This window comes from Takifugu flavidus, chromosome 22, assembly GCF_003711565.1.
Source record: "Takifugu flavidus isolate HTHZ2018 chromosome 22, ASM371156v2, whole genome shotgun sequence".
Lineage (NCBI taxonomy): Eukaryota > Metazoa > Chordata > Actinopteri > Tetraodontiformes > Tetraodontidae > Takifugu > Takifugu flavidus.
The window spans coordinates 7,721,793-7,734,355 of NC_079541.1; the positions used below are offsets into that span (position 1 = coordinate 7,721,793).

The window sequence follows — 12,563 nt, forward strand, 5'->3', positions numbered from 1 at the left end:
ACTAAGTGGCTAAAAACTGTAATAATACTCTGGTAGTGAGATCTGAAACAGACCAGACTGACATAAATATTAATGTGTGTAAATGTCTTGATTAATTCTATAACCTCAGCTGGCGACGTTGAATTACACAGATTAGTAAAAAAATAAGTGGCACAAATTACTGACAGTAGAATAATCATTATCGAATTCTTTTCTTTACTGACACTGGTGCTTATTTGTGCCTTTGAGAGGTCGCTCTTCCATTTTGCCACCCAAAAAGCTCTGGTCAGTTTGCCATCGTCTCTGATGCTCCATAGTAAATGGATATTTCTCTGGCTTAACATCAGTTTGTAGCTCCAATGATGAAGTGAAACTATTGATTTTTACATTTGTGATATTTTATATTTATATGTACATTTGGTGACTTGATGTAGTAGCTCTTGAATGGCTGCTGTACTGTCGCCCTGCCACTAGAGGGCGCTGTTAACGACAGCGGTTTATTGCTAGCTTTAAAGGGGCCAGTTATGACAATGACAAGGTTTATGTGCAATCTTTTTATTTCCAGAAATAGTACATCAAGTCATCTTGTGAATTCATGGTTTCAGATTTTTAATGTTTTATGTATTTTTTTGGAACTGAAATTACTATGGGGAAAAAATCTCTGGTTAAACAATAATCATCAGTCTTTTGTCTCTGATCTGTCTTCCTCTTCAGAGTGAACTCATAAGCGATGACATTTGCCAGTAGAGACGTGTGAGCCTGTTAACTGATCGTGATATTTCGCATCTTTCGTCAGAGCGTTGACACAGGAGGCAGAAACGTAGGGGGAACGCTCACAGTAGAGACTTTCTTCATATCAGCGAGTAATTTACGTAAAACTAAAAGAGCCGTACAGCACAGCCGCCAGCTTCTGTGCAGAAGACCTTAACCTTGCTCACATCGTAAGAAACGCCTCTTAACAAAATTAAGCGGAGCACAATTTCTATCCTCCAGAGTTCGTAACCTCAATCTCTCTTCACTTCCACAGGAACATTAACGCCGGCTTCTGTTTGCAACTTATTTTGCAGCTCAGCAGTGCAGAGATGCAACTGGAATGTTTAGATGATTGAAAGTCGAGGGGGGGGGGATTCAGGGAAACGATCTGATCTGAACAACAGCAGTCAGACTCTCCATCACTGCTTCTGTTGTTGAAGAGAGAAAAAGGAGGGTTTTCCATCATCTCTCTGCGCGTTGACATTAATTGAAGTAGAACATCTTTAGTTTGTACTTCATTATATTGCCGTTGATTCTGTGTTTTTCCAACACGTCTCTTTCCAAACACTTTGTTGCTCATAGATGGTTATTTTGGGGTGTCCCATCAGATCGCAGTTCAGCCCTGTTCTCTTTCCAACTTCTGAAGATGTAAATTCCAGACAAATCTGTAGTTTCCACACTTGGGAACATTCCGGTCAGTCACAACACGCCATAATGTCCTTTGTGAAATTAGTAGGTTCTGAAAAAAGATAATGAATCACCTATTATACGCATTTATTCCCCCTCAATGTATATCCTTTCAGTAGGGGCTATCTCTTCTCCGATCATTAATCTTGTGTCCTTATCCTTCATTCTAGTCTTTGGACCTCTCCTCTCTCCTACAATGGTAACCTGAGAAAGAGGGGAGGTGGAGGCAGGATGGGAGCGAGGAAGGAAAAAGATGGAGAGAGATAGCGAAAAGGGCAAGGACGGGCGAGCTGAAATTAAAGCCTGAAATGAGCTGAACTTCGAAAGGGTGAAGAGGATATGAGGGGGGAGGGTAAGTAGAGGGTGGGGATGAGAGGGGTGATGGAAAGTAAATTAAATCAGAACACCTCTGGGAGTTGAAACTGATATAAGCAGCCAGTGTTGTACTTTTATTAAAAATCCCATTTGGACTGTCGGTTGATAGACGTTCCAGTTGGATTTATTGGGAATGTATTGTAGCGTTCTTCCGTCCGTCATCCTTCAGAGTCGACTCTTTCACTGGTTTGGCAACCGCATCCGTCATGTTTGAGAGCGTCTGTCAAGTAAATGAGAAATGAAAGGGGTCATGTGATCGCCGCGGCGCCGATCACATGACTTCTAAACATGTGAAGGCATGTTTCCAAACCCCATGCAGGAAATGACCACAGGCACACATCGGATTTCCGTTGTTGACGCATCACACGTGGATCAAACGCTTTAAATAATTCTGGGAAATTCTGGAGTTTGCAGCTAAGAGAGGAGAAGCTTTTTGTCCTGCAGCTGCTCCAATAATTGGATTTTGACTTTGGTCTGCGTGTTTTTAAGCTCCAGTTCCACCTCAGGACTATAGATCAGATAGAGAAAATGACCAATTCGTCACTCTCGCCAATAGGTTAGCAACACACACATTCCTGCACGCGCACGGGCACCCAAACACATGCGCGTGGGGGCACAGTTGAAAAGTTCAGAACACACAGAGTCGATACCTGCTCCGTTATTTATCGCCCTCTGGCTCTTATAATTACAAAAGCTACATGAAATGGATTACATAAATTTACAACGCGAGCGACTTGGAATGTGGGGAGGAAGGTTGTGGATCAAACTCCGGAGTGCGGACTCTATTGTGCTGCTCACGCCGGTTAAACAGTCCAGGTCAGTCACTGAAAGATCACCAGTGTTGCAGGTCACAAGAGGCAAAGTATTAGGATCAGTGCTGGTTGCTGACAGAGCCGCAGGGAGCAGTGAATTAGTTTGCATGAGGATGACGATGTAGTTATTTTTGGTCCATAAAGGTCGTTAGTTTATCTGAAATGAGCATTGCGATGATTAAAGCAACACACCTTTGAAAATATTCAGTTTTGCAGTCAAAAAAAAACCACGAAGGCGTCCTCGGAGGACTGAAACGTAGCTGGATCTTCGGACCAGACCGACGAGGGCGCGGATAACGCAGACCAGAACCGTCTGTGCAGGAGGACTTGGTGGCACCGGATCACTTTCCAGCCCTCCGCTTATTGTTTGTTAACTCGCAAAACCTGGACGCCTTTCAATGAGATGTGGTGGAGAGATTGGAGGCTGCGAGCCAAGAAACGGTGATTAATTTCTGGGGCAGATCCAGGATTGTTTGAATTGTTTCTAATCTATCAGCCAAAATAAAAGTGTTCCATCAGACGCTTTGGCACTAACATCAGCTTATAGGAGCTTTTCATTGTTACTGGGAAAGTTCTTACTTTCATGTATTAATAATAATTGCAATGTTACTTGGCACGTTTTGTCGCTGTCGTGTGTGTGGGGTGGGGGGGCGCTATGGACATATGTTCATATGAGCTGCTAGAACCCATTCGTGTTGGGACTAAAACTCTAAACAACGACCTCCAGCTCTAACGGAGTGCAAAGTTCACGCTTCGGCAAAGATGTCTCTGACATCGGTGATGAGAAAGCGTCTCACTCTGGAGTTGGTTCCTCTCTGAGACCCGGTGTAATAGTCCGTACTGGTGATAATGGCTGGATAACAAAGTGCAGTAATGATATGATGTATGAAACCCTCAGCAGTAGAGAAATATCCAGCTGTTATCTCCTGCTGGAGCTGTAGAGGAGCAATGAAGGAGAAACGTTATATTAAAAGACCCCGTGGCGCTCTGCGTCTATCTCCCTTCATATTCATGGGAATCTTCTCCATTATTCAACTTTGACTCCTGATTATTAAAGAGATGCTTCCTTTTTTCAGTCTCCATGGAAACGGGATATCTCTAAACCAGTTGAATTATCGCTATTGTTTTTAAAGTGGATTATTACGTCTATTATTACAATCTTTTGTCTAAAGTTTATAATTCCTATTCTCCCACTCTCCTTGACTTTATTTATGAGCTTGCTTGATTGGGATTTAATTGTCTAAATTGTTGCCCAATAGGTTTTGATTAAAGCTAGTATTTAACTGATTTCCACTAGCCTCCGTTAGCACCTCAGTAGCATTAGCCTCAGTTAACACCTGCTCAGGAGGCATGTTTAGCACCTAAAGAGTTAGCATGTGTGGCTTTTCTGGAGCTAAATTCACACTGATTTCTTCCCACGGTCCAAACATGTGCTTAAGCTTCAATGGAGACTCTCGACCACAGTGCGGTTGCAACAAAAAGCTAAAAAAAGAGGAATATTGTATTTAAATTCTTCCAGTGACTCACATTTGACTCTACCGTTAGTCAAAAGTTAATGTTTAGACTTAACTGCAACAGCCGGATTTATGTTCAGGTCAGCTATTGGTCAGGTCACACCCATCTAGAACTCAGTTTGTTCAAGTAGAGGAATAAATAGGATTTTATTATATGGAAACTGGAACAACCTGAAGGTGTTCTCCCAAGATGTCTGCTAAAGCTATGCTAAAGGAGTCCTACCGGTAAACTAGTGTGCTGATGAGGTCAAAGCTAATTGGTGTTGTCATCATGTGCAAATATGACCAATTTTAAAATGGAGAGAAAGGAACAAAATCAAGGAGCTGTTTCTGTGAATGAGATGTGTGCCTGAGTAAATCCTCCACATGTGGTCTCGCATGTTTTACACACGACATGCTGGTCCTTCTGACACGTCGCACTAAAAACATGTCTGAATGATGGCTAAGGTTATTTTATTAATGGGGCTCAGGCTCTGTTTAAACTGTCACAGTTCCTCTCTCCTGCTGTGCCACAAATGAACAGGATTTGTGTGTTCAAGTAATATTAAACTGCAGCTGTTTTGTTTCTGTTCACCAAAATGTATGTGTGTGTGTGTGTGTGTGTGTGTGTGTGTTAATTTTGAGATAATATTGAAATTGAAATTTGGAGGAAGCAGTGAGGCCTTGCCAAGAACATTAAGAATGAAAACATCTCTCGCTCTCTCTCCCACACACACACACACACACACGCGGTGGTATTATGGCCGGGGCCAACCATAACAGGACAGTGCCGTTGTGTGTTGCAGTCATAACATCCCTACTGTACAAACTGTGCTTTTAGTAGAGTGTGTTTGAGACCATGGATCACTGACTCTGTGAGGACATTAATCACCTTATTGTCCATTATGGGGACTGTCTGTCCTTGTGGAGACCACAGTCCCAGAAAGGAATAGCAGCTCTTTGGAAGCTCTTTGGGCATAAAATTACCTGGAGACCTTTAGTGACCTCTAACCCTAATTAGACAGTTGTGAAGTAAAAGTAAATCTGCATTACAGTTGGTTGGAATCTCAGTTTTCTGTTTTAACAAGTCCATGAATGTGAAAAGAGACGTAAACCTTAACATAATCATCTGCTACTAAAAATAGTCGGTACCTGCAGTGAATATGCTGCATAAATCAGGCTTTGCTAATCCAGAGTGATAGAGAGGTTGTTTCTGTGTCACACAGGTTTCAAGTAGCAGTTCTGTTACAGGAGGGCTCAAGTGTGGGTGTTTGTGTGTGTGTGTCTGTGTGTGTGTGTGTGTGTGTGAGGGGGGGGGCGTGAGCAAGTGAGTGACACAACCTTAATAACCTCTGAAACACAAACACACTCTCCACCGTTTTTCTATACATCTAAATTCTATTCTATGACCTCACCTTGCTGCACTATCTGCCCTTCATCTCTCTCTCTCTCACACACACACCCACAAATGCACACACACTCATGGATGGTCTTTCTCTTTTTCCCACAGTGAGCTCCAGTGTAATCAGAAGCACATATTGTAACAAGAGATTAGCGCTGCTCAGCTAAAAATCACAATCTGTCCAGTCTGATAGCTTAGCCAGCACAGCCGAGGAGACACACACACACACACACACACCACACACACACACACACACACACACACACAGGGACTGTAATATAGAAAAACCTACCGTGTCTGGGTGGAAGCTCTCCATAATTGGTGTCTCCTCTCATATCATCATAGTTGACAGCAGCTCTTGTAAAATTATCTGGACATTCTAATGACTGCAGAGCTTCACTCAGAGGAGGTGTAAGAGCACCAGATTTGCTGCGGCACCTAAACTCCACGGTCTTCTGACTTGTCGTGTGTCGGAAAAAAACCCTCGTTGGACTCTCGGAATGTGTCTTCTGCATGAAGTTGGACAACTCAAGACATTTGAGTTGTCCTCTTAACTTACAGCTGAAATGAACTCACGAGCTAGCTTTCTGGAGAATAAAGCTAAGCAAGGCAGCATTAGCTCTAGGAAGTGTATGTTAACATAATGCTCAGCCTGGTTAGCACCCCCAGTATCCAGACTGTACAGTTCATGTGAAAGTATATTGCATGGAAGACAAGTTTTAAAACCAGTAATTTATGTTTCTTTGGAATCACAAGCCTGTGATTTAGCAACAGCCTGCAGTGACTGGTTTCATGAGCGTGCCCGTGTGTATTTGCTTCGTTTGCATATGTATAACTGCTCTTCCTCCCACTCTGCTGAAGGTGTTCAACATTTTCATGGAGTGTGGGGGGGGGGGGGGGGGGGGGGTTCATGGTGCATTTTGGAAGGTAGAATTATTTTCACAGATAAAGAGAGACGTTTAGCAGGTAATAACCTTTAAATTCACACTGAATATTAATAACATGGATTTCCCTGCTAACACCCTCGTGTGTGTGTGTGTGTGTGTGTGTGTGTGTGTGTGTGTGTGTGTGTGTGCGCGTGTGTGTGTGAACTTGTCAGTTTGTTTGGGCATGCTGAAACTGTCTGTACAGGTGTGTGTATGTGTGTGAAGGGAGAGCGTAACGGTTAATACCTGGTAATCCTCTCAATTTCCCATTTCCAGCTGTAAACTGAACTCCCTCCTCTCCCCTCCCCCTCTCTCTTTCTGTTTCTCTTTTTCTCCCTTTTTCTTTCTACATTTCAACAAACTACACATTGAGGTCAATAATTTCATCACAAAATGCACATTTATCCTGTTGTGTTGCTATCATTGCGTTGCTGGTTTCCTTCAGTACAGTGGCGTGTGTGTGTGTGTGTGTGTCTGCCTGTCTGTGTGTGAACATACCTTGTTCTTGGTTTGAACTGAGGAAGTTTGGAAAGGTTTTTGTGGCACACGATTCAGTTGGAAGTTTCTCCTAGCTACTAGCTAACGCTCTCATCCTCATCACGTCTTCGCAAACTGCGCTAAAGTCTCAAAGTGTCGGTTGTTTAATTGTTTCAGCAGTCTCGATCTTCTAATCTCTGCAAAAAACACGCAGCCATTAAATTGTCTGAAGTTTACACCGTCATACAGTCGACGATGGAGTAAATGAAGACTAATCACTGAAAGAAAATTAGCCTCCCAAATTAGACCTGTTGTGTAAAGGTAATGAGGACACAACAAAGGTGAAAGTGTGTATTTTGCGTAATCACTTTGCAGATGACAACCTGTAGATTTGTGTTGCCGTTTATCCTTGAGGGTAATGTTAGCTTAGATATCATAATCAAGAGAGAAGTCCAGCTCTTTTGTTTTACAACTGTTGGCGTCCATCACTCTACGCTGATGATGTCAATATATTCTGTTAAATCTTAGATTTCAGTACAGTTTTATCTTCACTGTCACACATCTCTGGACAGGATATCATATTGGACACGTGTGATGTCACTTCACATATATAATAATAATAAAAGTAGCTGTTTAAAATGATGTTATCAGTGGATGCTAGCGCACTCCTGAGGTCAGGCTTTGTTCTGGTTTTGTGTAACGGTGCTCGGGATGGTCATGCTGTGTTTTAGAAATCCCCGAGGGGAGTCAAACAGCCGATCTTCCCTCAGTGTATCAAGGCTGTACTGCCAGGGCAGTAGTGATTAGGACTTTTCCCAGAATGCACTGCTCTGTGCTTTGATACACCTGTTCTGTTTTCTCACTCCTTATTTCTCCCCCTTTTATCTTTCCTAACCACACATCTGTATGCACACAGTTCTCCACTTCCTGTCACTTCCTCTTCGCTCTCTTTGCAAATACAGAGGCTGCTCACACACACTTTGTAAAGGTGTGTTAGCCTGAAGGTTGATGCTGCAGTTTATTATGTCTTGTTAGAGAGATGAAACACTGAGGTGTCAGGAGGAGGAGGAGCTGCTCTTCATCTCAGGTGGAGTTCAGCAGCAATGAATCTAAACTCTCTGCACTTGAATTAATCATTTGTTGACTCCTCTCTCACACACCCACCCACACACACACACAAGCTTGTGTTGTTACCCCTGTGAAAGGTTTTTACCCCTCTGTCCTCACAGAACCTTCTTCATGGCGAATGTGACTGCAGGTTTCAGCACCTCTGTGCCTGCGAGCTGCTTGTTAAACCTCTTGTAATGTCGGGCAGAACCCAGAGTTTTGTTCAGTGTGTGTGTGTGTGTGTGTGTTGATGGGGCTGCGTGCATTATCGCAGTAGGACGGGACGTTCAGGTGAAAAGCAGGGTTGTCTTCACCGTAATCTGCTGGGACACCTCCGCCAAAGATCACACATGCGACGTTATCTCTGCTGGTTTTTGTAGCTGGTGAAAGTGGATTCCAGCCCAAAATAGGCAGGAACAGTCACCCCGAAAAGAAAAAAAAAAAGAGATCTGATCAGCTGTTTGGCAGGGAGCACAAAGGCTGTAGTGTTTTGGGGAAAGCTGCTTTGAAGGGCTCACAGTTTTACAATTTGGAAGAAAGTGAACCACAGCAAAGCGTCCCTGCAGGGCAGTGCAGCTTTTAATCTTACTGGGGAAAAAGAGCCGCACACGACAACAATGCTGTAAAGCCAGTCCTGTCAGAGCAGCTGTGATGCTGCTCTCCTGCATTACACACCTCAGCTGATGAACACAAGCTACTTCCTGCTGCACCGAATCCCCATTACAGCTGTAAAGGTGGATTAATATTCTCCTAAAAATAGTGCCCAACAATGCATTAACCTCCCTCCTGTTTGTGTTTTAAAAACCAGAGTTCCTTCAGAATAATCCTCTTTTGCACTACTGCCATAAATACTTTATGGCAGCTTTAATGCTCGGTTGTTTCAGCTCACCATGGAGACTGCAGTTTACAGTCTGATGCATTGTTTTTACACCTGTAATCTGCGGTGGATTTTTCTCCTCCTGTTTCATTTTTAAAGCCAGCTTTACTGTCATTTAATAGCTTGAACTAGCCAAACCGCATGGATCAGCTGAAGACGTACCGCATATACTTTACATATCTTTGTAAGTTAGGACAGAATACTCATACTCATTATACACACTGGTTGTGTGGGGTTTTTTTTCCTGTAAATCCTTGAGCAGGCGTGTTGATCCTTCATCTGGTTGTGGAAGGAACTATCCTGTCGGCATCTGAGACAGACCCAGCCTTGTTAACTGAGCGACCTTTGACCCTGCCACTGCTTTGTCTCTGTATGTGTGCAGAGGTTAGCATAAGAATACTGCCGCAGGGTCCAGATAAAAAGCCATTATGATGGAAAAGTGACACCAAACATTTGAATTCTGTCTGGAGTTTCAGCAGAAGCTCATTATTTTTAAGTGAGTTTGCATTCAGCGGGTCTGGAATCCTCAATATTTAAATTTGTAGCAGGCGTGCGTGCTGTCAATGGCTGGAGCATTACCAACCCAAGGATGCATGTGGCCCAAGAGACTGTCTCACCTGTATATTTTTATTTTCTCCTCATATAAACTAAGCCATTGCATCTGATTAATCTGATTAAAGGCTGTTTAATAATCCAGTTCTTCACACACCTCTTTGTATATAATTTTTAAAAAAAATCTATTGTGGATGTTGGGCTATTAGTGAGATGGCTTGATCACACCGGAATGATCATGAATAATCTCATTATGCAGCAACTTTGGCTGACAAGATCAGTGTCGGCTGATGTAAAGACATAAGGCTAATAGCTCTGTGTGTCTGGCTGTGTTGCTATGGTGATCAGAACATGTAACAATCTGACACAGAAACTAATTATTGCCTCAATCCGAATGTAACAGGACAACTGAAGTGCGCGGGAACTTGTTACTGCGACTCAAATCAGTGCTCTCTGTGTCTGACTGAGACACGCGGATCCAAAAAACCTCCAGGAAAACCGGTCGCAGAAGAAGAGACAGACATCTGCGCAATAAGTAAAGCTTACGCTGAGTATGGGGTGAAAAAAGCTGTATGATTATCCATCTTCCTGCTGTTTCAAATGCCATTCTGCCACCTGACTCCAGTTGATTCTGGTTAACCAGAAAAGTATTAACCTGCTGAAGACATATCGCCACCTAGTGTTGCGGAGGAGAACACGTCTCCATCGGTTATTCGACTTTCTCCGTGGCTTGTAAATTGGGGAAAGGGGCCAAATTTTAGACAAGACGCCACAGTCAAATTCAGAGCATAGCTCGTTTCAGCTGCGCGTGTAAACGCACCGACTGTTTTATAATTCATACATGAGGCTTGAATTGCAACGGCTGAATGCGGCGGGTTCTTTTTAAGTGGACGCGAGATCATTAAAGTGTGCTGCTCCGCACACATCAGGACGCCATTTTGGGGTCAGCGGGATGTGGGCCGGGTTGCTAATCGCTCTCTTCAACACGAAGGACGGCAACACCAAAATTACATTTGCATAGCGCAGAATTAATCTGAAAGCGGGCTCACGCTCGCCTTTGTCCCTCCTCTCGCTCTTTACCTCCATCTTTACCTCAGCAGAAAACTTTCTGTGCGTTGATGTGGCGTCATATTTATTTAAGGAGATTGATTTTCCTCCCCGCCACACAGTGGGAGGATTTCACTTCTTTTCAGTGCGCTGTGAAAATAAATTAGCGCCGACTTTAGATGTAAGATTGGTAATCCATCACAGCCAACATTCGCGCGCATTTATTCCATTTCTTTGTCAAATTGATGCCGTTATGGTTTATCAAACGGACCGTTTTCAGAAGCTTTCTTTTTTCTTTTTTTTCTTTTTTGCCGCGGTTGTTCATTCCAGGACGCAATTTCCATTCAGTCTCCAAAAGCAGAATCAAACAGACGCCCAGAAGGATAAATAAGTATTCTTCCATCATAAATGCTCGTGTTAATGAGCAGCTTAGTTGCTAAAATTAGCCTTTAGCCAAGATATAAACTCCTCATTGACATGGACTTCGATGCAGTAGCACCTTTTTTTGGTTTCCTGCAAAGGTGAACCAACGCATGAAAAGCTCAATCAGATAATTCTGCTAATCTGATCATTCACGTCAGGCTTCAAAAAAAGACAAAAGTTGAGGTTCAGATGGACTTAATTAAAAAGCAGGACCTCAGATTAGTTAGAAAAAAGATCAGATGTGTTCAGAGGACACGGGGAAGTCATTTGTTCAGCAGTGAGAAGGTTATTACTCCGCTGTTAGCATTAATGTCAAAGTAGACGTCATTACACAAGAGCCGCTAATAACACGACCTTTGAGAGGAGGATTAGTTTTATGATAGAAGGTCTGAGGGCCCGGCCATTATTTAGCACACACACACGCACACACACGCATGAGTACCACTCGGTACTGTCTGTGCAGAGCAGCGACACAGTGAGCAGCAACAAAGACGGACTGTCAGAGGAGTGAAAGAGCGACTGTGAGGCTGTAACAGTGAAGTTATGAGCCGTAAATCCAGGAAGCAACCACCATTTAAACGCAATTTTCAAGTTTTTGTGTCATCATCACCAAGTTAATGGAAAATAAACAGAACCTTTCAGACAACAGCTGTCAATAATGAGGGTTCAGCCTCCTATTCAACGTTTATGGCGTCTATAAATCCACTTTTCTGCTCCACGCAGTCGTGGTGCGCGCGGTTTGCATTTGTGCGTCAGGTGTGTGACCAACTGTTCGCATTCACCAGGTCAACCGGGTGGATTTCTTTAAGTGAACTTCAGGTAATCAATTTTGATGGGAATGAGGAATATTGTTGGCGCAGCCAGAACGAGCCGACAAAAAGTTCGGTTTCCCTTCGTTAGCCTCGCTGTTAGACAGTGGAATTCCTCTGAGGATGCAGGGACAGATGCGTGTGTGGCTGATAGATGAGCTGCAGGTGTGTGTGTGTGTGTGTGTGTGTGTGTGTGTGTGTGTGTGTGTGTGTGCGCTTTCATGCTTACATTGTCTCGACCACGCTCTCCTCCAGGCTTCTTCATTACCACCAGTAAGAACTCAATTTCCCCGGGGCTCCACCAATCATAACACTCGTATCCCCTCCAGGCTCAGCCAATCAGCTTCAGTGTTCCTCAGGCCCGATGTCATGAATGGCTAATGATGCCTGGTGGTAGCCCTGAATGCAGATGAGGTCACGAGAGGCCTTTTTTCTAACTGGGAGGAAAATTTAACCATAAACAGGAAACCTGAATCCAGTGAAGCGAGGGAAGCGCCGCCATCTTTAAACTGCTGCTGCTTCACCTGGACTACATCATGTAGCTTTATCATCACCTTCAACCTCACGTCTCTGCTGGCTGGTTGGGGTCACGAGGCTCCGCCCAGATCAAGTCAAAGGTCACCAAAGATCCAGAACATCCGTTTAAACAAGGCCTGTAGTGGAATTTGAACTCTTGAGAAGCCTTTAAGGAGAAACTTGAACAGCCAGGTTTTGTTTGGACTTTAGAGACAGAAAATTAAATGTTTCATATATTTGCCTTTTGAGGATAAGTTTGAATATGTCAGTCATTTAAACATTATGCTGAGTATCCCACATCTGGACAGGCAGACAGACGGAGCCGCAG

The 12,563-nt window shown here is 43.5% G+C and overlaps 1 protein-coding gene across 8 annotated transcripts in view; it reads left to right on the plus strand.

Annotated features, from left to right (window-relative positions):
- Window positions 1-12,563, plus strand: part of plxnb2a.1 (plexin b2a, tandem duplicate 1) — a 71,429-nt gene that overhangs the window by 42,254 nt on the left and 16,612 nt on the right. For 2 of the 8 annotated variants that reach the window (XM_057021969.1, XM_057021976.1), the window contains exon 1: window positions 1,744-1,771. The exons of the other annotated variants lie outside the window; for them this stretch is intronic. In XM_057021969.1, coding sequence (XP_056877949.1) covers window positions 1,759-1,771 — 13 coding nt within the window. In that variant the 5' untranslated portion in view covers window positions 1,744-1,758. Of the gene's footprint in view, window positions 1-1,743; window positions 1,772-12,563 lie in introns of those variants that run through there. 8 annotated transcript variants of the gene reach the window in all.